A 25,916-nucleotide genomic window follows, 5' to 3' on the forward strand; every position below is an offset into this window, starting at 1 on the left:
TAGGTCAACACGTTTCTCTCAGGCACGTGCAGCCTTTTCTCTTACGTAAAGTCTCGTGCAAAGGTCTCAAATTACACTATGTAGGTGAGGGCCAAAGATCGTCGACGTGAGGTGATGTACCACTTTGAGTTTTTTGTGTCGCCGGGGGAAATGAGGACATCATTAAAATGACGAACAGCTACATTGAGCAGAGTTTTGTTTTGTTGCTTTTCACATAATTTGTTGTTTCGATGAAATTCATGAGGATTTCAACTGAACTGCCTAGAAATGTATATATAGTCTAACAAAACAGGGGCACGTCTAGAACAGTTTGGATCTCGGCTACATTTTTGATCATTTAGTTTCTAACAGTGTTGTATATCAGTGTTGTACAATGTCAAAAAAATTCATATATATTTATACAAAACACTGTCATATTTCCCTACTTACTGGCCACCCCTGCTAGAGCTGGATCTGGTACGGTAGACACCTTTTCATTATCTCTGAAGAAAAACCAAGTAGGCTATAGAGGAAAAAAACTCAAATGAAGTTGAAACAATATTGGATCTCCTATAACAACAAACTGTGTGTAAAAAGGACTGACTCTGATCATGACGGACTGACTCTGAATACAGTCTCCTACCCTCAAAAAAATGTTTTTTTATTGTTACTTCACTTGGATGCTTGACCTTCACTGTGTAAAATAATGTATGTGCAGAGTTTGACACCTGAAAAGCTGTTTCCACATGAATCTGCTGAAGAGGGAAAGTTTCTCTTTGCTCACCTAATCTGAGTTGAAGATCACCAGTAGCTATGATTTTGTGACATCACAACTAATTTGGAAGCCAATCGTGGTCCGAATGTGGAAACTTGAAACCATGCACATACACATAGAGAATTTACTTACAGTGAAGTAGGAAACATAAAATGTAGCTAGTCAAACAAAATCCCATTTTAATCGTATAAATGTTTTAAAATATGGTTCACTCAGCGTGATTGTGCTGATCATGTAAATAAAGGCAGAGTAAGACGTCTTTCCTCTCACAGCGCTATCCGGAGGAAAGCAGAGTAGCACAGTCAGATCGGACGGTGACGCGCACGGCACTTTTTTCAGGTCATAAAAATGCGGGTATTACCGGAAGAATCCATATTTCACTGGTGCTGTCAAGGCTCTTCCGCCTCTGTTTGATATGGATCAAAAATATAATGTATTTAACGGTTTAAAATTTAATTTCCCATCAGACAATACGCTTTTAGACAAAACATCACAGGCCATGATCAACAAACTGTGTGCTTGAAATAGAAGATTCCACTGCAGCCAAAATGCGCTCATGTTTAATGGCATCAAAAGAACACGCATAAACATATACAGAGAATAAATACATTTTAATAGATGTTAATTTTGAAACACTAGCCTATTTTCAATGCTGCGTTAATGGCACCGAATACATTTAAAGCAGAGTCTACCATTCTGGAAATATCATCCAGTTAAATCCAGAGAAATGTGTAATATATGTTTATTTGATTTGTTTTCATATTTTAAAGGACGTCGATTCATGACCGAGAAGAACTGAAATGAATGGACCGCAACTGGACTAGTAAATCAGCGTTTGCTCTGTCGAGTAAACTCGGGCATGAATGAACCAGAAAGGCGATGAAGGAGGAGTAAGTGTGAACTCTTTCCTCGCTTCCTTGTTTCCTAAAGGACATGGGTGTTCCCGTTCTCAGCCAGCCCTCACGTTCCCCCATCCCCACCGCCCCCACACACACCACCACCACCACCACCACCACCACCCCGCCTTCTTTGTAAAAAAAAAAAAAAAAAAAAAAAAAAATGAAGTCAATTATACAACACCCTGGCTCTCCGCAGGTCCCTCCTCTCCTCATCTCCTCCTCTCCTCTGCATTACTACTACAGCTGGTGGCTCCACATGCGCCGCGGCGCTCCGTAGCCTCCAGCGGGCATACCGGCTCCAGTCTGTAGGCATGTCGGCCGGGGGCTCAGACGGGACGGCGGACCGGCCAGCAGGTAAGTGCTCCGGGACGGGTCACTTGGGGATAACAGTAGCCTACAATATGACTGTGTGTAATTCAGTTTGATACTGTTATTACCAGCGAGACCAAACATTTTCTTTCCTTTTCTTTGGCCGGATAAAATCAAAGCAGAGGTGACACTTCCAGAAAGTAGTTCTGAACTTCTTCAGTTCCTTATTGCAGCAGACAGTGAGCCCAGAGGGAGATGGTACGTTCACTGTTAACTTTTTGGTTAATTCAACTTCATTGTGTTCAGAGGAGGTGACAACACAAGCGACCACTTGTGACAACAAGCCGAGCGGGAAAAGTAACAGACTACTGTGTAAAGTAACGCGTTACTGAGCTGTAGCAGCTGCACTCTTAATTACTGCACCTGATGCCGGGTGGCACAACCGGTAAACGGCTCTGCTGTCCATTCATTTTTTTTCCGTACTACGTGCTCGTCACGCAGGGAGGGGGGCATAAACCTCATGGGACCACATGACCGTAACCATGACGACGGTTTCTTCCTAACCTTGTTAAAATTTTTGAAAAATCTCTAACCCTAAACTACATGTTTTCCCTAACCTGCCGGAGTGTTTGTATTTGTCTGACCTTCACCAAACTGGCCAGGAGCTTAGTTTGTCACGGGTTTGGCCGTGTATTCTCTCCCGTTCAGCTGCCTCCCAACTGGGTCAGTAGATCAGTAGAGCAGCGCTGCCTGCGCCGTACAGCAGAGGGAGGTAGTCGCTCCCAACAACAGTACAGTAATGTCAACCAGCAAAAACTTCTGAAGCCAGCTACCACTAGATCTGACAAAAAAGAAACAAAAACTCTAACAAATGAACCTAACAAATACCAGAAAGTCACTTATTTAGTGCCACAGTGCCATTAGTGTTTAATCATACACAAAGGAGCTTAAAAACGTCACCCAATGTGATAATGTAGCTAATTTAAATAATTATTCAGTTACAGAGACATGCTACAAAAAATCTTGATTTTTTAAAATTAATACTTTTATATAGTAATTAAGTAAAAGGAGAAACTGTAACGGACAAATGCTACATATAAGTACAAGTATAAATTTAAGTACCATAAAGGTATCAAAGCCTTATCAGAAAAATGTCCATAACTATCAAAGGTAAAGCAATAATCCACATTTCAGAGAGTTAAATGTTTGCTGTGATAATGTGTAACCTATTGTATAGGTGGTCTAACTAATTCATGTGCCATTGGTTGTTTAAACTTAATTGCATCATATTTTGTGAAAGTATGTCTGTGTGAAAAATTATGCTAATTAACTATTAACACACAGCATCCACAGTTTATTTATTTCAAAGCATAGCACAAAATTTGTGTTTATTCAGTTGATTTCCCTTTTCTGTCTTTCTCTCTCTCTCTAATACACAAAAACACAATTATGCATTCGATTATGCATCTGGCTGATTGCCTTTCTATTATGGTAGACAATATTTAGGCTTCCTAATGTTGGACATAAATATAACCTCACTACTCTGACTGTGTCAAGGGCCATTGGTCTTATATTAGCGGTGTCTTATATTACTACAAATAGGTAACATAATTTCACAGTGGAAAAAATAATCAAAATGTCAATAAATGTTCCTCAAACTGCTCCTGCAGCATAACTCTTATTTCCACTGTCCATCTGTATGTTTAAAATGCTCTAAACAGTCAATAGTTGAGCCAAAATGTAATGTAGGTAAATGCACAACTTCTACTGGTCGCCTGATAATCAGCTAACACATGCATGTGATGAAAAGAAGCATTTTTAGTCAGTGGAGTTACTAATTATTGGTGTTAAAATTAAAGTCAAGTTTAAGTCAAGGTTTTTTCCCAGTCAGATTTTCCGGTGGAGTCTACACCTCTTGTAACCTTAGTGACCAGATAATGGAAAAGAATGAAATATTTCCACTGACACTGAAAAAATGTCTCACTGAATGGAAATATTTAAGTGCCATTAGCCTATTTAATTTTTTTTTTCTTAAGTAGGGACCTAGCACTTATACGATCACCTCCATTAGACTGGATAACTGGCTTTTAAATATAACATTTCAACTAAAACACACTTTTAAGGGTGTTGACAGTTTGACAAATTCTACATTTTTATTTATTTATATTTGAATAGCACACAATAAATACAGTTTTTAAAAGAAATATATACTTACAAAAGGACTTTATTCCTGTGTAATCTTGTTCCAGAAACACCTGGCTAACTGCATGTGTCTGGGTAAAAGAGGTAAAGCCTCTGCTATAACTTTCATGTTCCATAGTCGTATTCCTGTATTCTCCGGTGTAATGTATATGCAGCTCCCTGCATAAAAAATAATTGTACTGTATGTGCTTTGTAACAAAGTCTCTAAAAAAGTCTCTAATTGCAAAACATCCTGAATACATGCATGTACTAGTTTGAGCAATTGCAGGAATTGTAGGTCAGTAAACCAGAAATAACCTAGAACATACTGTACTCTAACTTTAGGATTTAAGGCTCGCCTTCTCTGTATCCATCCAAAACCACAACACAGTGGTTATATTCCTAGGGGCAAGTCAAGGCAGTGAGCTCTGGCATAACGCGACTGTATAAATGTTTAAGGTGGATCAAAGCATACTGACCTTGAACTGAGGTGAAAAGACATTAGAAATACTTAACTCAATTGTGTTCTGCATGTCGCCCACTTACACAAAGACAGTCTGTGATGCCAAACAACTTTGCCTCTGTGAAGTATTTTCTTTGTTCCTGTATGCACAAATATCATGTCATAAAATTGTACAATATCATTGAGTGTTAATGTTTTTTCATAACTTGCAAACACAAAAAGTACACATTCTATACAATGAATACACAGCTATACTTCCACTACAGTATTTCTATTATTACCATTATTGCTACTACTGCTGATTTACTAAACTTACTATTACTGTTGTTATTATTACTACTGATATTACTACTACTACTATTGTAAAACTATTACTACTACAACTGCTACCATTTGCAGTAGTACGATTACCACTACTATAGTACCTTACTCACAATGGATTAGGGTTAGGGTTAGGGTTAAGATTAGGGTTAGGGGATAAGGATTAGGAGCATGTGTGATAAATAGTTATCCCAACATTTTTGACATTATCATAATTATTTAAGGATCATAAAATAAAAACAACCAACCAACAATTAAAAACCGACAGTTATCTTAAGAACACAAAATCTATATTTTATCACAAGAAAAAAATCATGATACTACTGTCAGTAGATGCTGCTAGTGCTTACACTGCTACAAGTATGTCTGCTAAATTGCTGTAATATGTCTGCTATCACTACCAATATTACAAATGAACTGAAAACTACAATGAAGGAAAAGGGAAAGGATACAAGAACTGTTTCATTTTCAGCTAACAGAGTAAGTGCTGAGCCAAGTCGATAATGTAGGGAAAAAGTTCAGAGAGAGGTTCTGTGATATTGCATTTTGAATGAGTAAGAAATGGAGGTGCACAGCAGGTAAGTCACTGTTTAGGCACACATTAGAGGTCTGAACCGGGGCCACTAATGGATTAATATCACTTCAAAGGGAAGTGGTCCCGGCTCTGTTGATGGATCTCGAAATTGTGTCCTTGAAACAGCCATCCGTGTTTCATATCATCAAAAGGAAGTGCTCTTGTATGCTAGAATGTGAATACTGTACAACCATTTACACACATAGTATTCAGGCTGGCTGTTTGGGAGAGTGGTGAAAAATGATAAAAAATTGTTGCCTTGGGGATGAGGATGTTTTTACACTTGTAACCAAGACTGTATATGATTGTCGTGATTCCTTTGTCTGGAAATGCATATGCTGTCTCTCTTAGCCAAAGTATTGATCGAATGAGTCGCATCCTACACAGATAGTCTCTCGTTCTGCATCTAGTGTTTAAAGTGAACTGTTAACAATTTGGTCAATTCAATTTGAGAAAGTAGCTAATTTTAAATGTGCTCTGGTGAATATTACTGACTTATCGACATTAGTATGATTAATTTTGATAATTATTTCCTAAGTAATGCAAAAAGTGTTAATATGATGTGAAATTCCATATACTTTATGGAGTGTTGAGCATAAATGATAATAATTATATTACAATAATATTATTACAATATGTATTTGTATGTAGAAGCTATAGTCAGTAGTTAGCCACGCTAGCAAACTGGCAGGTTAAAAACTATAACTGCCATAAATAAATTTCATATACAGTTCATTCAGACAGTTGTGTAAATTTATGACTAACAGCTTTGGAATATAAGCTGCTAAATATAAGCTGCTAAATTTCCATGCTATGGGAATTTACAATGTAATGAAATATGATACATAAGTTAAAATAAATGAAGCACCTACCAAAATGCTACAGGGTAGTTTGCAATAATACAGTGTGAATAACCTCACGATTGAAGTCATTCATTCATTTTTGGACTAGCACATACACTAATTGTAGGACCAGTATTGTATTGCAGGACCAATTTTGGGCTTTTTTATTGTATTGGCTTCGTAGTGGTTTGTATTGTATTAAGGATGTGGCATTGTGATATCATGTGTGTAATTGAAACAGGTCATCTATACTCCATTTTCCACCACCAAATACCTTGAAGTTATTCAAGTGGGACTAAAACGCTTGTTAGAAAAAGTGCTGCATTAAAGAAGTGCATGTAGGTCATATCATGCTCTCTCTTGCTTATACTGAGTTAGTTACACTTCTGTACATCTCCACCATTGCATTTCTGGATTTTAATACTAAGGTATGTCATCTGCTGCCCTGCAGGCTTGGCATCTTGTCAGCAGTCTTGTCACGACCGGAGCTTTTGGCTCGGGCGTGACTCAGAATGTGACCGTCTATACGTGTTCTCAAAACCGCACAAAGCAGGCACTGTCACTTTCTACATGGCACGTTTTATCCAGTCAGCTGGCAGTGCTCACACTAGTGCCTGCAGGGAATATTTCCCAACATATGAGGAAACAGGAAAAACAGTGTGACGATCGAGGCGGCATGTTGTGCAGCATCAGCGGTGGAGAGATGTGGTGGGTGGAAGGGAGAGCCGGCAAGCGTTCGCTCCCACATTCCACTTTTGCGTCAGAGATGACCCACTAAACTCCTCTGAAGGGATTAAAGAAATGATGTCAGTATAATTAAAGTCCACTCCAGTTCTGATCGAACTGTTTAAGATATGCAGGTTTGAAAAGCTTCCTGTGTTTGTTTATGAGGTGAGGTGGAAAGAGGCAGTATGACCTCTCAGCCACACTCCCCTTACTTCTAGTTCTTCTTTCAGGAACCTCTAAACAAAGTGTTGTTCATACATCACTGCAAAAGTTGAGGACGACATTAAAATGAACTTTAAAGCTTGAAAAATAAGTGTCCCTGCCAGTATTGTGAAAGTAGCAGGAAGTATGGGTTAACTATTAAATGATTACCATTAATATAAATTACTTTTCCTTCTCAAGTAAGAGTACAGTTGAACAGCAGGATAATATGGGTCAGTCATGGTCAACAGTCACGTTGAAAAGCTTTCTTCACTTTTATCAGCACTTTTTTCCCCAAATGGATGTCACAATTTGATGTATGGGAGTCCTGAGTGAGAAGTAGGTCAGTGTTACAGCATTATATAAATGTTAGGTAACACGATAGCCCAAACCCATTTACTCTCACGTGCCTTCTAAACCGACAAACTCACAGCATAGCTGGAGGTTTGGCGCCGTTCGATGGCAACCTTCAGCCAGTGCACCGAGAGTTCGCCTAGAAACAGATGACTACGGAGCAGGGCTGAGCAAATGCTTTCTGCTAGCGTGTGTGTGTTTGTGTGTTTGTGTGTGTGTGTGTGTGTGTGTGTGTGAGAGAGAGAGAGAGAGAGAGAGGAAGGAGGGGGTGTTGCATTGGCGGGAGACTAAAGAGAAACGAGAAGACAAAAGAGAAGAATTCTGGCAGCCCTATCCCCCGAAATGTTTTTGGCGTACATGGGTCAGAGTCGGCTTTAAAAGTAGTAAATGCCTTTTTCTGCAGTTGGATGAACATTCCTGAGTGAAATAGCCTTTTAAAGACAATATCTGCCGCCCACTACTGCAGACACATTTATGAGTCATCTTGAGTGTTCTCAAAAAAAGTTGAGCTTTTGAGGAACCAAAAGATTTCAAATATTAATTGATATTCACGTAGTTAGAAAGCTGTTCTTAAATATCTTTCAAAATTAACAAAAAACCTAAATAAACAAAATTTTATAGGCATGACCTAAAAAACTAACAGTGACCTCAATGATACACAAACACACTGTATGGGCTACTTTATGGTTGGCAAATATTTCTCTTTGCTGCTTTGTAGAGCTTAATTATTTATTTATGGAAACAAAGAAAGGCCATAATAATTTGAATCTTATGGGCAAGTGAAGAGCTAATTGTAAAATTTAACCATGACTGAATACTTAATTTTGAAATTTAAATACCACCGAATTCATAGCATTTAATCATACTTTACTTTGATAACCATCTGTTTTTAATTTGTGTAGTTTGAATTCCCCTCTTTGAAATTCTCAGGTCATTTCAAGTTGGGCAATGTCACAAACTTTTTTAAGTATCATTTAGGGGTTCACAAATTTAGAAAAATCAATTGTTTGAATGTTCAAGGACGACACTGAGGAGGATTCTTGTCGTAGAGCGACCAGGATGACAACCCCTCTTCCCTCTTTGGGCACAACGGTGATGGACTGGTCCTGCCAGTGACCCATTGCTGCTTGACAAGTAGGCCTGTTTGAGTTGGCTGCTCAGAGGATGGAGACCCCTCTACCTCTTCAGCTGCCCTGACCTTGTGCCTTGGTCCCCAAGATGGCGCCCATCTTTGCTTATGCGCAGCATGAGTGAACTGCTCTACTGAACTCGAGGCCCCCGGCCTTGACCAGCTGTATCACCCGTAAGGCATCAGAGCAGCTGGGATCTCACCTCTGCCCCTAGCAGCCTCCCCCTTGCCCGCAGGGACTGGGAGGGGGAGCACCACCGCAGCAGTGCCATCAGTTTAGCCATCTCACGGGGAGGGCAGGTGACCAAGCTCCTGCCAGCACCAGCAACCCCGGTCTTACCCGGCCATTCCTATCTCCTCACTGTGAACAAGGCTGGAGACTATACTACTGCCAGCAGCCTTATCCAATAGAGGGTGTAAATATTACATGATCTCCATAAGTGTTTTTTCCAGCACACACTCTGACACACAGGTTGATTAGAGTATTAGTGCTGTTAGCCCTGAGAGGCACTTCCGTGTCTGCTTCTGATGTCCAGGTGAGGGCCAGGTGCTGCAGCCCCAAAGAAAGATAGTGACCAGGACACCTCAGTGGACCGATTTTACCAGATAAAACAGGCCACAGGTGAGTGGTTTTTCTTCACTAAGTGTGCACAGTGAGCCTAAGCAAGAGCTGGGAGCCTCACTTAGCCTCGGGAGGTGTGACTCTCCGCCGCCCTCCATGACTGGCTCATTGGGGGACGGAGTGAGGGACACAGCGATGTCACTGTTAGCCTTAGCCACTTCATGGCCCTTTTTACTGGGGCCCCCTGTGTGCTTCCTCTCGTGACAGGAGGGGCAGTACGGGTGGGTCCATTCCAGCTCCCCCCGTTGATCTCATTGCCCTGCTGCTTACAGACAGTCATTTGGAATGGGTGAGGATTTTCAGCCCTCTCTCAGCCCGGCTGTACAGGACTCTGTGGAGGGGTTACTCACTGCAATTCGTAACGTATGTATCCAGCCAGGTGACTGGATGACATCCATAGACCTCAACGATGCGTACTTCAATGTCTGCATCTTACCTCACCTAAGGAAGTGCCTGCGATTTGCAGTGGGGGGTCAGAGTTCAGTATCATCAGTACTTCTGCCTCCCGTTTGGATACTCTCTGGCCCTGTGCATGTTCTCCAAGTGTGTGGAGACGGCGCTGGCGCCACTCAAAGAGAGGGGTGTGAGAATCTTGACCTGCATAGATGACTGGCTGATTCTTGCCACATCCAGGCAGGAAGTGGAAACCCACACAGTGCTGGTCATTCATCACATCACACAGCTGGACTTCGCCTTGGGCTGCTTTTGGACTTTTGGACACCATGACTGCACAACTGTTGGAGGAGCGTGTGGAGGCGATATTGCAACTGACCCAACGCATAAGACCCACAGCCTTAGTGCCAGTGAGAAGTGTTATATTGCTTCTAGGAATGATGTCAGCGGCCCACCCGGTGGTGCGCCTGGGGCTACTGCACAAGAGAAATCTCCAGTGTTGGTTCGCACAACTCTGGCTGCACCCAATCAAAGACAAACAGTACATGCTCTACGTCCCCGCACTGGCACAGAGGGATGTGGCATTCTTGGACTCACCTGGACACCTCCGCAAGCAGGTGCAACTGGGGTGCATCTCTCATTACGTCCAGGTCTTCATGGACGCCGCCCTGGCTGGTTGGGGCAGGACCCTTGACCAGGCAAGCATAGGGGGCATGTGGTCGAGCTCCCCCCGCCACATCAACCTGCTGGAGCTCACAGCGGTACAGAAGGTGCTGCCCCACTTTGCCCCACAGCTGAGCAGGAAGCATGTCATGGTGAGGTCAGACAACACTGCTGTGGTGGCCTACTTCAACAGACAGGGGGGCTCAGATGATCAGCTCTGCACAAGATAGCGGTGTCTATTCTGACCTTGATTGATCAGAGATGGCAAGATGCCCAAGCAACACCTGAAAGTCCGTGACGGGAGGGGCAGGCGGCGTGGGTCCGTTCCAGCTCTCCCCATTGATCTCATTGCCCTGCTGCTTACGGACAGTCATTCAGCGTGGGTGAGGAACATTGCCTCATCCACAGGATGTGGATTGCCACCGGATGTCCAGAGGGGGTCCAATAGTGGAGGAGTGGAGCCTCTCCCCGGACGTCTATTAATCATGCACAGCCTATTTTTAAAATACAGGAAATAACAGAACCAGAAGTGGCCAATATTATCGATGCACTGAAAAGCTGAAAGAATGCTCACAGGCTTGACACCAACTTTCTGAAATTACGCAAAGACTCTCTGATACGTCCGATTACACATTTGATTAATCTGTCATTCAGGCAAACAGTTGTTCCATCAGTTTGGAAGGTGGCCACGGTTACCCCGATCTTTAAATCTTGGGAAAAAACAGACATGGCTAACTATTGGCCAATCAGCATCAGCAATTTTTTCTCAGGGTGCCAAGGCAGAGCCTTGTACAGATAAACCAATAGCGAAGCCTTCCTAGAGGGCTATGCACGTACACATGGAACTGGAGTCACATCCATGTAACTACTATTTATGTCAATCAAATCAATCGAAAAAAACAGTTTCAGATAAGCAACTGGAAATTTGTGAACCCCCCCCCCCCCCCCGAACTTAAAATGACCTTCTGGAAATTTGGAAGAGGGAAATTTAAACCACATACATTCAGATAAATGGTTTACAAAGTAATATATTTTTATTGCTATCAATTCAGTGGTATTTAGATTTCAACATTAAAGATACAGTGTTAAGGATTTAGTGGCACCTAACACTGAGGTTGCAATTTATTCATCCAAGGTTGCAGATTGCAACAAACTGAATATCACCCCTCATAAAAGAAATGTAATGTGAATGAATGAATGAAATGTAATCAATGGATATGTAAAACAAACAGGATGCAACCATTTACTGAACTGTAATAACAGATAGGAACAGACAGCCATTTTTACCAGATGCCACAGTAATGCATAATTCAATCATTTTTAAATGACCACCACTGTGATTCATTTACAGGGCTTCAATTATGATAATATAATTTTTGTCAGTTTTTTGGGAGAGGCTGTGGGGCGTTGCCAGTAATTAACCCAAGATATCTTATATAGCCTGAAGGTGCACCTTTGTTCTTGTTTGCTTTCTGTTATCCAATCCAAGTGAGACCTTGCTTATTTGTGTGCATGTTATTTTTCTGTTTCTTCATCCACTTAAATTTTAAGGTCAATCAATTGAAATTAAAATAAAGCTTTCTAAAGCTTTGTTTTTCTACATTTGTTTCAAGGTCCAATCAGCTTGATTCTTCTGGATCATTTCTTTGTATTCAGTGCTCTGAATGAACAAAAAAGCCTAGTGGCAGAGCAAGTCTTATTCATTCATTCATTCATGGTAAATTATTAATAGAGCATCTGACCAACTAGTGCTACAGAGATCTCAAGGTTGAAGTGTTTATTTGCAATCTCACATCACTGGATGGTGGACTGTGGATGTTTTCCTGTATCAGATCCTGCTGCAGAGCAAGAAGGCCCAAGCCAAGCAGGCTCCTCGCTGCCAGCTGTCGAGCTGCCAAGGAAACGAAAGGGAGATGTGGAGGAGCGGTCAGACACCCATGTACAGTAAGAGGAGCTCTTTTTACTTTTTGTTCTCTGGAGTAAAATATGTTTACTGCACTATTCTTATTTTATATTACATCGCATACAATATTTTCCAAATATGTCCATTTGATTTTGCAGGCAAAGCCTCGACTTCCAAATGGATGAAGACCTCAGCAGGTACGCTGAGTTCTTGGCTATTTTTAAAATGCCATGTAAATAAAAGCAAAGACAAATTTGATTTTGATTCCTTTTTATTTGCAGATCTGAAGGAGAAGATCAGCAAGTCAAAATGAAATGCTTCAGGTGATTCTATTTTTACATCAAATTACCGTGCCATCTATCTCTTAAAAAGCTAGTGTCTGATGTGACCAGCTAGTTCAAACAATAATGACATCAACAGTTTTAGAATAACTGCATTATGAATTTCAGGTTAATATTTTCTCCCCAAAATAGATGCAGGGGGTAGAATATTGTTCAAGAACTCTTCCTCTCAAGTTGAGTAGAACAGACTGTCTGATAGCTAAATGCGCCTACAGGGAACCTCACCGCCAGATTGAGAAGCGGAGGAGGGATAAAATGAACAACCTTATTGATGAGCTGTCTGCCATGATCCCCGCCTGTCAGCCCATGGCTCGTAAACTTGACAAACTCACTGTGCTGCGGAAGGCCGTGCAACATCTGAAAGCCCTCAAAGGTAACCATTAACCCATCTGGTATTTAAAAATGTCAGGGAGTGTCTATTCTGCTCCATCTAAGTTTGTGTCTCCTGTCTTTTCAGCTGGGACGAGCAGCGCCTTCACTGATGCCACCCACAAGCCTTCCATCCTGCCTCATGATGACCTCAGGCACCTTCTGCTCAGGGTATGTATGACCACAACTGGTCCCATTTGATGATACATCTATTTATCCATCTATATATCTGTCTATTTATGTATTTATTTATCTACCTACCAGGCTGCGGACGGTTTCCTGTTAGTTGTGACTTGTGACCGGGCCAAAATCCTGTTCATCTCCGAGTCCGTCTCCAAGATCCTCAACTTTAGCCGGGTGTGTTAAAGTCCTACAACACACACTCATTTTGCTGTCATCATCAATAATGAATGTGAAAAAGCAGAGTTGCAGTGCATCCTGTTGGTTTAGCTGGCTGAGCATTTATTTCTCTCTTTTGAACATTAAGTTATCAAAATCAAGTAATGTTAGTAATATTAATGGTATTGAATCTATGAAGTATGAAGCCCCGAAACTGACAAAATGTACTGAAAAGTATAACTCAAAAGAGAGTTAAAAAGAGAGTGAATATTACATTCCTGTTAGGGCTGGACGGTATGGACAAAATCAAAAATCATAATATTTTTAACCAAATACCTTGATATCGATATTGGGACAATGTTGTAGGGATGACTACTGCTTCCAAAAAATATTTACACAACAAGATTTTTGATAAATAATAATCAGTTATGTAGATATAATGACTAAGTGGGTAAAGACAAATAATAGAACAGCTGCAACAGTCTGGTAAGTTGAGAAAATGACATCACTTTACTGTAATGCAGCCTTTAAAACCAGGAAAAGACAACACTTATGCCATATCAGGATATTATTATATCTAAAATCTAAGACGATATCTAGTCTCATATCGATATAATATCGATATATATATATATATATATATATATATATATATATATATAATTTCCATACATTAGGTGGATATAAAACGGACTCCAAATGAATACTAACCTTGTTCCATATCTGCTAGATGTGAAGATAAGCAACTGTTTGCTAACAAGTTTGCCATATCAACTGATGTCCTCACTTTGCCAAAAAATCATGATCAATCATGAAAATCAGATAATTGCAGGTGTAAGTTTTATTTATTTTATATTTTTTTATGATTAATGGTAAACAAAAAAAGTAAAGCTTTTTGCTTGTTTTACAAGCTGATTGGAGATTAAAGGAAAAGTATAAAACTACATTTCTTTTTACACTCAATTTTAATTATTTATCTAACAATATTATTTATTGATGTATTTAGTCATATTTTTGACTCATCTGATAAACTTTTACTTCGTTTTGTCAGTGTCAGGGTGCCATATGTAAACCTCCACTACATCTTTGTGCTGTGGCCACATGATCCTTTTGTGGTTGAGGAACCAAATCTTTACAACACAAATTTGCGTCAGTCTGCAGATTTTGTGAGAAACAGAAACACATAAAACATTTTACTTTAACTCTGATGAAGGTCTGATAATACTGTACATAAAACTTAAAAATCCAGGTCAAATTCTTTCAAAATCTGCAGGGCTTGCGATCCCTTAGGTTTTATACATTTTCAAGTCTGTTTGTAGTGCTTGGCAGCTAGAATGACAACCACACCTGCTCTACATTCTTAACCACATTTTCCAGCTTTGAGACGGACTTTAGGCAAGTACAGTGGAGAGGGATGGAGATTAGAAGACACACAAGTGAAAAGCTTCCAGAGAAATTTGACTCTACATCTGCAGGGCAGCATGTGTTATTTAGGGGCTTACCGCTAAACCATGACTGGATTCATGCTGTAACAATTCTCTTATTGGTTCTATTCAAAGCCCTCATTTACAGTCCAGATACTTTTCCATTATGCAGAGCTGATAAATATTTTTAAATTAAGCAGTTTTGCAGTGCAGATGTAATAGTGCAACGTTGACAAGGACAGAAAAGTAAAACAGAGATAGGAAAAGTGTGTCTAAATGGATGTGTGTCATTTGTGTTCACAGGTGGACCTGACAGGGCAAAGCTTATTCGATTTCATTCATCCCAAAGACATCAACAAGTTGAAGGAACAGCTGTCGTCTTCTGAGTTATACCCCCGCCAACGCCTCATCGATGCTGCAAGTAAGTCCGTTGCCATGTCAGCGTTGACATTTAACTGAAGTTGACACTGTAACCATATGTGGAAGAGTTAAAGGCAACTGATCAACATGGGAGCCAGCTGAAATAAAATTCTAGCAAACTGACAACAAGTGCTATACAGTATGTAATTCCCATGAATGTTGTCTGTCTGTGTGCAGCTGGGGTTCAGGTCCAGGCAGATACCCCTGTCAGGGCATCCCACTTGTCTACTGGAGCCCGACGATCCTTCTTCTGCCGCATGAAGCACAGTCGGGTGGCGGGGAAGCACGAGGACAAACGCTCGCTGCCCAGTACTTCCAAAAAGAAAGGTGGATCAGATTGTAATCCAGGCTACGAGGTTTACAGAGCACCCTCTCTGGCCAGCTTTACCTACCCATGTATTGATGTCATGACTATAGCATCATTTGAGAAATTTTGGTTTTAGTCAACATCCAACTCAGCTCAGTTAGAGATATTTTTGTCAAGGACTTGAGCATTTATAGGCAGCTGCGGCAGTATCAGCGGAGTAATATCTGTGTTAGGATATCTTATAAAGAAAAAAATTCAGTGTGAGTACAGAATGGGGAAAAACACTTACAGAACTTAATTAAACACTTACACTCCTCCCACTTTGAAACTCTATGACCTGCATGAATATGATTGGACGTGACAAGTTAGTTGATAGCCGCACAGCTGGTGATTGAGCCAGTGATTGTAAAGCATGAATGAAACAGCTAGTGTTATTCAGCTAATCCAATCTGACTTCAGTGCTCTTTATGCTTCAATATTCTTGTATATCCATTCAATTATAGAGGAAAGCTCTATTTCAGATAAATATGTAAAGACAGAGACTGTGAATCCCCTTCCATGACCACTAGTTCTCCAATCTGGGTCTATTGCTCCATGCTGTGTCCTATTTTCCAGCTCTGGATCAAGTAAGTATGTCCAAATGATTCTCAGATTTGCTCCACTTGGAACACCAGATGAATGGGATGTGCTGCTGAGGGCAACGCAGCAAGTGGCAGAAAGTTTAGACTAAATTCTGTTGGTTTTTGAAATAGACTCTATTGCAGTTGTCAGATTCTTCTTTATTATTGAAAGACAACAGTTCAACAGAAATTCAGATTCATTGTCAGAATCTACAGCATGTTTATAGACAGAGTAGAAATAAACACAGAAACACACTGAACCTCTCTGCTCCCCAGCTCCCCTAGATAAAAGCTCTTTTGGATCATCTGTATACCTCGTTCTTGAGAGCACTGAGGTTATTCAGTTTAGAGGAACTGCCTGATTGATTTTTTCTTGAAAAGGTGGAACTATTTAGTGTTGTGTGTACAGTCATGTTCGGTCCCGGACCTGCAGGGCTCAAACAGATGAGAAGGGGGGGGGTTGTGTGTGTACCAAAACATTAATAAGATATTTAAATGTGTTTCTAGGCAATGAGGTCAGTGTTCAGGCAGTCAGTGGAAAACAAACTAAAAAAATAAAGAAAAAATAAAATGGAACATTTATGGTCTGCTCAGGCTGCCAAGGAGGAAATAAAGAAATTATCTGATCTGGATCCTTTCTCCACCTGTTCGCAAAGGTTTGCTGGTGTTGAGTGTAAGTAGTTGAGCCTTATCTTTCATTCCTAAGCCAAGGCATGACCTAATGTCCATGGTAAAGATCAAGAAAGACATCTGTTTTATTTTGAGCACCTATAAACCAATTGAATGAATTTACACATTGATAGTTACTTAAATGTTGAGAGGAAACAAAACAATGTTTTTAGTAATGACCAAAATGTGATGACATATATACATCAGTATTGTCCATTGTCAAAATACACATTTCCTAACTTTGCACAATGTGGGTCAGTTTTCCTGTTTGATTTATTGGTGGAAGGAATTCAAACAGATGCAGCAATTTAAAACAAGTGGTCCTGCACAGGAAGTAGGTCAGCGTTACGCATTGTATAACCACAAAGTAAGAAGGTGGTCAAAACCCCACTTACTGTAAAGCTGATTGCGGTGACAGAACCAGGAGATGTGGTGCCACTCAGTGGCAAAGCTCAGCAACTGCACTGTGGAATATAAGCAAGGGAAGTAGTGAAAATCATAGATCATATTGTGTTTAGCTGTCATTACATTTTCTCTCATCTGTTATATAAGAATAATATAATTTTAATGACTAAGGAAATCAAAATACATGAAGTCATCGATTTATTACTTTTCAGGTACCATTATAGCAGTCTAGTTAAATCTGGTTAAATGACCCTTCATTTAATAGGTTAAAGGAAAATGTGATCCTATGAAAAAACAGAACCAAGCATAAATCGATCCTACTAACAAGTACTGTATTCTTTGTGTATGCTAAACCTGATAACTGGGTGACATGTTCCTTCATTATGATGATCATGGGCAGTGTAGCCTTTATTGACCACATACATTGTTCTGGTGGCTTAAAGCTGCATTCATTGATTCAGCGCCACAAGCTGTAAATACAACACTAACATTACATACATTATCAATGTATGAACACTGTATTTACACATCCAGCAGATACGGGTTTGTGTTTCTGATTAGCTGGTGAATGTAAGTCTAATATTCACTCCATTTTTTAGCTCTGAGGGAAACATCTGTCTGTTAATCTGTTAAATGCTCCCTGTTCACCAACTAGTTGCAAACTTTGTGTGTCTGCTGTTTGATGTTGGACAAGTAGTGTACAGTGGGTTTATCAGAGCTGAAAACAGATGCCAGTTGAGTCATTTGATACATTATTACTATTAAAATATTGATTATATGAGCTTTACAAACTCACTAGAGCACCAGACATGTATTATCCTCCACAGCTGAAAATAGTCCCCAACAAATGCAGTATTTCCTCCTGTTTGAGTAATATTTGCTAAACACTGCAGTGCCCACCTGTTATAGGAAATTACTGAGCCTTTTAAAAAAATGAAAATATACTATATACCTGTGAGCTGTTTTTAAAGATTTATGTCGTCAGTAGGGACAAGTGGGCGCCAGGGCTGATTGCCACAGGCAGCGCAGGGAAGACAAAGTATTTAGAGACTAGACTAGACATGACAGGATTTCATGACAGTAACAAAAATATATGATATACTGTATGTATAATGCCAGTCTTATCCTTTGGATCAAATAGACACTATACTGGACCCTAAATGTCTACAGGAAACCATCTAATTTAAATAAATGGTGGCTTCCTAGTTCCTGTTTAGCTGGATACTAATACAAACAAGATGTTATGAATAAAATTGAAGCATGACACAAGTCAACATAACTTAATTCCATGGTGGTCCGGATATATTTACTTGAAGAGGTCAGATTTGAACTGTGTTTAACTTGATTTTGCATCATCTATTGCTTGCTTTTCTGCCCACAGACACTTACAGATACTGCACCCTCCACTGCACTGGATACATGCGGAGTTGGCTGAGCAGTCAGCTGGAGTCAGAGGGTGACGTGGATAAGGAAACCTCTAACCTGACCTGCCTGGTGACCGTATGCCGCTTCCAACCCCACGTGTCCCACCCGCCTTCCAAAGACATCAACGTAAAGCCCACCGAGTTCGTCACCCGCTGTGCGATCGACGGCAAGTTCACTTTTGTAGACCAACAGTGAGTTTCCCTGATTTTATCTTCCTCCAGCCGCACCATTTACCTTTCCCGTCGTGAATCGTGGATTTGTTATGAACACAGGGTTCCACTGAGCAAAGAAGGTCAGAGCAAAGAAGGTGTTGTGGTGAGGAGGCATACAGCACGTTTTGTCCGTTCACTGTCAGTGGAGATAATCCTTTCTGTCTTTGCCGTTGTTTCTCAGAAGGAGCTGTGCATCTTGATGGCATCACATGAAAATATCTTCTCATTTGTTGGGGAGTAATTTCACACCTCAAGTATAGTGAATCATTTTATCGCATTTCCCATGTGTGTGATGATGATGCAGATGTTCAAGGCTGACTTTCATCCTATTTTCATCGGTCACTGTTTTTGATGGGCACAATCCTGAGAGACAGTGAGAGAGAGACAGAGGGAGAATGCCAGAATAACCAAACCCCCTTATTAACCTCTCTCTCCCAGAGCCACGACAATCATCGGTTATTTGCCTCAAGAAGTTATCGGCACGTCGTGTTATGAGTACTTCCACCAGGATGACCTGCAGCACCTCGCAGAGAAACACAGGCAAGGTGATGGAGCAAAGCCACCACAGCTGGCAGATTTAATACAATATCTATTTATAATTGTAGCCCAAAACAAAATATCCACGTTTAGAAAAATGTAGCAATCCTACTTGTGTTTTTTGTGAAGTTCAAGAAATTGACCTTTTCTAATAAATGGCAACCCCTAGTACTAACCAACTGGCTACCAACTGTAGGATTTTTTTGGGGGGGGTTTAAATGTTTCATTGTGCTTTGTCATGACACTTGTGTCCAATGTCTTGGCAGTTCTTCGAAGCAAGGAGAAGATCGAGACACAGTGCTACAAGTTCAAAGCAAAATATGGCTCCTATGTTTTACTCCAAAGTCAGTGGTTTAGTTTCACAAATCCATGGACCAAAGAAGTTGAGTTTATCGTGTCCTTAAACAGGGTTATCTCGTAAGTATTGATTAATTTATAAAGAAGTGGTTAAACAGCACATCAGATACAGTGTCATTATCAGAGGTGTGAGTGTGAGTTCCTTACAACAAATCCTGACACAATCTACTTTACACTGATTTGACAAAACGTTCTCATGTAACATCCCCATGTTGTGCTTCATGATGCCATCTTAACACGTCTTTAAAATACAGTTTATATATAGTATGAATATAGCTGCTGAAATACTCCTTTTTACCAACAGGGGGCCTGGTCACACAAAGGATGATGAGGAGGCAGGCAGCTCAAAGGCACTTCAGGGTAAGAAATACATACTGTGTATTTATAAAGACATTTGTCTGTTGTTTGATTTTTTTATTTTTATTTTTTATTTTTACAAAGGCTGATTTAACTACTTCCTTTCTTTTTCCACAGAGGACACAAAGCAAATACCCATAATTCCCGGTCTCTCAAGTGGTGTGGGCACAATGATCTATGCAGGCAGCATAGGGACCCAAATCGCAAACGAGCTCATCGACTCCTACAGGTGCATAATGTGTATATATGTATAAAATGATAAAACTAAATAGAAATGTTTATTTTCCCTCTGTATTTGTATAAGATTGGATGGGATGAGTTTTTGCTAAAGTGTTAGGGTATATCAAATATAAGCACAGGATATAAATAAGGTATATCCAGCCTTTAATAATAGATAAAATAAACATAAAATCTGGATTTATAGTTATTTAATTATAATTACATATATTATATATTATTATGTGTTCCTACCTGTAGGATGAATTCTTCTCCATCAAGCGGTGCTTCCAGTCCGTTTGGGCCGGCTCAGGAGAAGTGTCCACTGGTTTCTCCACAAACCAGCAGGAGTGTGAGTGACCTCTTTATGTTTACAGCTCATTCACATGGAGGCACACAACACTCATTTTGTTAGCAATTACTATAAAGCTTCAGTCATAATTTGGCTTAGTAAACGTTGCGACAAAGGCAGGTTTAATGCAAATGCATGGCAACTGAAAATTTATACTATTGTGGCATAATGACATATATAATTTTATGCTAATTTTAATGTATTTTAGCTTTTATGCTAATTGTGGCGATGTGTGGTATTTTTTATGCAAATTACAGCTCTCTCATACCTATTATCAAATATATATTCAAACAAATTATTGGAGACATGAAGAGTTCTGATAATGTAGGCACATAATTAGGAGGCAACAATAATATGTGTTGTCACATGATGGAATTATTCCATCATGTTACTAATACTTTTACTTACAGCACATAAAACATTGGAGCTTTGTTTCCACCACTGCATGCTCACATGTCACATGTTACAGTGTCTCTGTAAGCCTGAAAGTCAAATGTAAGAGGTATCACACTTCTAAGAGAAAACAAAATAGAAAATTTTGTCTTTGGCTATTTCAACATTTTTCTCCTGAGTCTTTTGACATGGGGCCCTGTGCAGTGTTTTAACATTACATGACTTGTTCCAGCCGTCCAGCAGAGAGGAGGCAGCAGGCAGCTCATCACAGTCCCAGTCTGACTCAAGGACAGCAGCGGGTGCTAGCAGTTCAACTTCTGAAAGTACAGGTACTGTGAGTAGGATCATAAATCCATGGTATCACAGTTTTTCTCTAAATCTCTTCAAAGAAGAGGAAGAAATCCAAACCAAGGTCTTCAGCATTTCTTTTGACATTTTATACTAGCAAAGAGGAATAAAAGCAACCCAAACCTTTAGCCTCAAACCTTCCTCAGTATGCTATCAAATCTGAGCTCAGCAGTCTAGATCTATACGGTTAACTCCACTATCCCACAGCTGCCTCAATCATTAGGTGGTCCAATTAGGTGATATAAGAGATGACAGAAGTAAAATCCAACATTTCTACAAATGCAGGTCCATGTTCTAAAAATGTACACAATACTACCAAAACCTTTATTTCTGTGGGGCAGAATATAAAAGTAGATGTACTGTTCTACAAACACCACAGACAAAACTCTCCAATATCCACAGATGTTCTGAAAGCACTTCTATCTATAAATCATCTGCTCTTGTACAAGGAAAAGAGTTAACTGATGGGGTATCAGGCCTTGAGTACAACAGAAAACCTGTTTTTGGTTTCTGAAGTGAACAGTGATCTACTGTATAATGTTCTTTAAAACTTTTGCCCTCTTACTGCATTGCATACGGTCAAACGTGTACATCACTGAACATGATATTAAAAAACTCACAAAATTGCATGCAAAACAGTAAAATAATGCATTGCATCCTGTCAATGGATAATCTATGTAGTTACGGGATGTCATTTTAGTTTTATAGTTTTCCGAAACAAGAATTTGTTAAGATTAAGAGAAGTGGGACAAATGTACTATGTCACTAGCAACTGAAAGCATGTGGCTTGGCAAAAGGCACTCTGGGAAACAGTGCGAAAATCCAAGAGGATCCAACTGCAGACCTTATGTCTGGGGTACCTCAGGCCTACAAGTCAATGGGAAGGGACAAGGGTCCCCATGCATGAGACATGCCACTACCTTAAGGGTATCTAGAAGTAGGGAACTTCACTTCTGTTAGCCGTCTTTTCTATTTTACCAAAGAACTTAGTGTTAATGTTATTTTCTTTCTTGTAGTGTCAGGTGTGAAGAAATATTCACCTAAATTAGCTAAGACGCATCCTTGCAAGTTGAAAATCATTCAACTTAAGTGAAAAATTCTCACTTATCTGAGGACTTAATGAATCTTGTTCATAAACATACAGAGACGAGAAGAAAAAGGAACAAGATTGGAGGGAAATACCAGAAAGAATTTGAGTTCCTGATGAGTTTGGAGTTCAGTCAGAAGCTGAACTGAACACAAACATGGTCCATTGTTAGCTAGCTTTCAGTTAACATCTGTACAGTTAATACATTGGCTGTTTGGGGCAAATAAAAGCTGTTTTGTGGTCAAATCTGTGCGAATTACACAAGGCATAAATTCACTTCGTGGTCTGTAAGAGTTTCCAAAGGGGGTCCTGAAGTTTTGTTTTGTGTCGCTCTGTCTCACCCAGGCGAGCCGTCCCAGCTGGACTTGGACAGCATGGTGGTGCCAGGCCTGAGCAGCTTCAGTAGTGATGAGGCAGCCATGGCGGTCATCATGAGCTTGCTGGAGACAGATGTGAACATGGGTCAAACGGGAGACTTTGAGGACTTACACTGGCCTTTCTAGGGGGCACACAGACCGTCAGTCCCTCTCAAATGTTCTTGTGCCGTTTTCTTGCTGTTTGCCAAGAACTTGGGCGTTCAGTCGATGTTTCCCTGACTGACTGATCCAGCCTCGCACGATTGAACCCACTGGACTTGTACCAAAGGCTGCAACAAATTGTACTTGAGGAAGCCTAAAGGACAGAAGTTCAAGTTAATAGGAAATGTTATGACTGTGATTACCCCTGGGCCCACGCCTAAAGGAAAGTGAGGTTAAAGTGTCCCTAGAGCCTGTAATGGCTCAGTGTCTTCCTCAGTGACACATCCTTAAGGGGCTTAAACCAAGACTTTCCACAGCAGAAGAGCTCTCTGTTCACTCTGTGCCACCCTGTTGCCGTCTATGAGTGACCAAGGTCTGGAGGTGAGTCAGACTCCTGCCATGTGCAGTGCTGCTAGAGAAACTCCTCAAACCTTTGACATTTACAAAAGCTGTGGTACCCAGTGATAACTTATGTATCTGATTGTTCCATTTTTTAAATTCTGTTTTTAAAAGGTCCCCTCCACACACATTTGAGTCATGTTAAAAGAATACTCTGCTGAGTAATGTTCTGTCTGATATTGTGTCCAGTAATTACTGACAAGGCTATAAAGAGCGTCTGTTCTTTCTCCTTCATTGAGAATTCGAGACTCTATGGATGTGCAAATATGGAGATGCCTTAGGCTTCACATTAGGTCCAGTCCAGGTGCACTCCAATTTTGAATATTATAGCTTATTCTAATCATGCCTTTATGTTCAGAAACGTCAGAAAGAATGTCAGCACACTGCAGCCATCATGTAGAAGTTTAATTGACTTTTACTGAGCTGGCCAAGCAACTTTCATACACTTTAACTGGCACAGAATCATCATATGATCAGAACACATACGCTCCGCTAAGTCTATCAATAGGTGCTGGGTGTATGCATAGTCAGAACAGATTATTTAAGAATTATTATAGTTTGAACACAAGTTGTGTCTGAAGTTCAAAGGATTAATACAGCCCTTTATCCACTACACATTTCAAAGGAGTCAGCAGCCATCAGAGAATTAGTGTAACCAAGTTTTTACATCTAAATTGGAATGCAACATTTATCACCACCAGATGCCTGACTAACTAACAACAGCTATCAGCAATGAGACATGTGTCATGGAGAAAGCTTTACCTTGGGACTATTTTCAATAAAATAAATGCTTGAATATTGACTCTCATTTACAGTTTTGGTCCCAGGACAGATAGTTGAAATGACATCTGGCTTTACAATCAACCCAACCCTTCTGATCTCATTGGTGTCTCTGGTTTCTGGTTATAAAACTGCACAACCCATTCAATTTCAAAACTTAAATCCTTCGACACAGGTTATCCCCAAGTTGAAAAGTAACTTTTTACTTAAGATTCAAAGTTTTCGTTATGTACTTGTGTCATTTGCATATTTGACTATGCCTTCTACAATAGTTGTGATGGCCATATGCAGACATCTTAAATTTGAAATCTTCCCCTTCAACAGAGAAATCGGATAACAGCCAAACCACATCTGTTAAATGAAAGTCCAAAATACACGGGAAGTGACCATTTCTCCACAAGCTTGTAAAGTGTCTGCTTTCATATTGAATGTGCACTAAAGGACTGAGCCCTAGTATGCCTATACTGTGTTCATATATCACATACTTATTGTACTCCAGACAGTTCTGTGAAGGTAATCCACACTGAGCTCCTGGGAAAATATGGAAGGTCTACCATAGATGTTATGGTGAATGTTTTCCAATGTAAACAAGGGACAAGCCAACATGTTTTTAGGAGGAAAGATTTTATTACTGTTGCGTCATGTCTTATATCTCCCTCCCCTTACCCCTCCTGTTGTCACATAACAGTATTTGAACAGCCTACCACTGCACAGAAATTAGCCATTGTATGTGTGTTGCTAGGGAGACAATAATGTTGCAGGTTGTGTTTCTGAATGTTCCATTACCACAACAGCCTCTTGTAAAAGAAAACTCCACCCTGAAGCATCTCATCATTGTTTAAAAAACAGCTATTGGGAATAAACAATGCATTTATATAGGGAACAGGCCAAACTGGCCAAAGTGAGGTAATCCCAGCAACTCCAATACATATTCAACAGTATTCAACAAATGATTAGACGATTTAAAACATCTTAAGCTATCATCAGGTTTTGGCGTCATTCCCAAATTGCAAAAAAAGAGCAAAATTAAAAGAGGTGGGGCAGACCAACTTCCATATAAACAGTAGCTGGAAAAAGACCAGAATGCAATGCAGCCACAAGACAGGTTGAAGTTTGAGCAAAGAATGTAGCACAATCATACCCACAGTGGAATAATCACACTTTCAAGCTATTTATTTTCACGTAGATCCTACTTCAAGATCAGCAGGATAATGACAGTTATCTGGCATTGGTAGGCAGATGGAAAGAAAGTTCACCAAAAAAGTAAATTACATTTTATTACAAAATGTCCCTTGGAATGTACTGTGGATTGATATTAACAGTGTATGAGTATGTGTGGGTGGATTTTACTTTTAAAATCAGTGACTGGCCTTCATACAGCACATGTAAACTCTGGTTATATCACTGGTTCCTCTAATCTTGAAAGCATAATGTGATTGTGTAGCCTTGAACACATGTTGTTTCTAACATTGTTCAATTGTAAATCAACCATTATGCGCTCTTTGTGGCTTTAAAAGCAAAAACAGTTGGTACTGGACAATATTTGCTGTTGCGATCAGTGCCATTTGAAATGGACACTAAAGAATATTGAACATGCCCTGCTATCAAAAGTATCTGATATTTGTATGTGCAAATTGTTGTTGATGTATCTGCTGTAATGAGGAATGGAAGTTGAAGTCTTTTAAAGTAAAACAGTTTTTTCAGTAA

General features: G+C 40.0%; 1 protein-coding gene across 4 annotated transcripts; it reads left to right on the forward strand.

Moving 5' to 3' along the window:
- The first annotated feature begins 32 nt into the window (after positions 1-32).
- On the forward strand, positions 33-25,916 carry LOC121890388 (aryl hydrocarbon receptor nuclear translocator-like protein 2). Of its 4 annotated transcripts, none has more exons than XM_042402583.1 (19): positions 33-111; positions 1,525-1,644; positions 1,850-2,007; positions 12,264-12,375; positions 12,493-12,531; positions 12,616-12,657; positions 12,891-13,048; positions 13,133-13,215; positions 13,309-13,401; positions 15,111-15,228; positions 15,405-15,554; positions 18,610-18,844; positions 19,304-19,410; positions 19,669-19,819; positions 20,064-20,119; positions 20,234-20,345; positions 20,594-20,684; positions 21,310-21,406; positions 22,858-25,916. In XM_042402583.1, exons 2-19 carry the CDS (start codon positions 1,634-1,636, stop codon positions 23,013-23,015), a joined length of 1,971 nt encoding a protein of 656 aa, XP_042258517.1. In that variant the 5' UTR covers positions 33-111; positions 1,525-1,633; the 3' UTR covers positions 23,016-25,916. The 4 variants fall into 4 exon arrangements, with proteins under 4 accessions (XP_042258517.1, XP_042258516.1, XP_042258518.1 ...); XM_042402582.1 differs by lacking the exon at positions 33-111 and adding an exon at positions 955-1,093; XM_042402584.1 differs by lacking the exon at positions 33-111 and having other exon boundaries at positions 1,308-1,644; positions 18,610-18,819; positions 19,304-19,405.

This window comes from Thunnus maccoyii, chromosome 23 (assembly GCF_910596095.1).
Source record: "Thunnus maccoyii chromosome 23, fThuMac1.1, whole genome shotgun sequence".
Lineage (NCBI taxonomy): Eukaryota > Metazoa > Chordata > Actinopteri > Scombriformes > Scombridae > Thunnus > Thunnus maccoyii.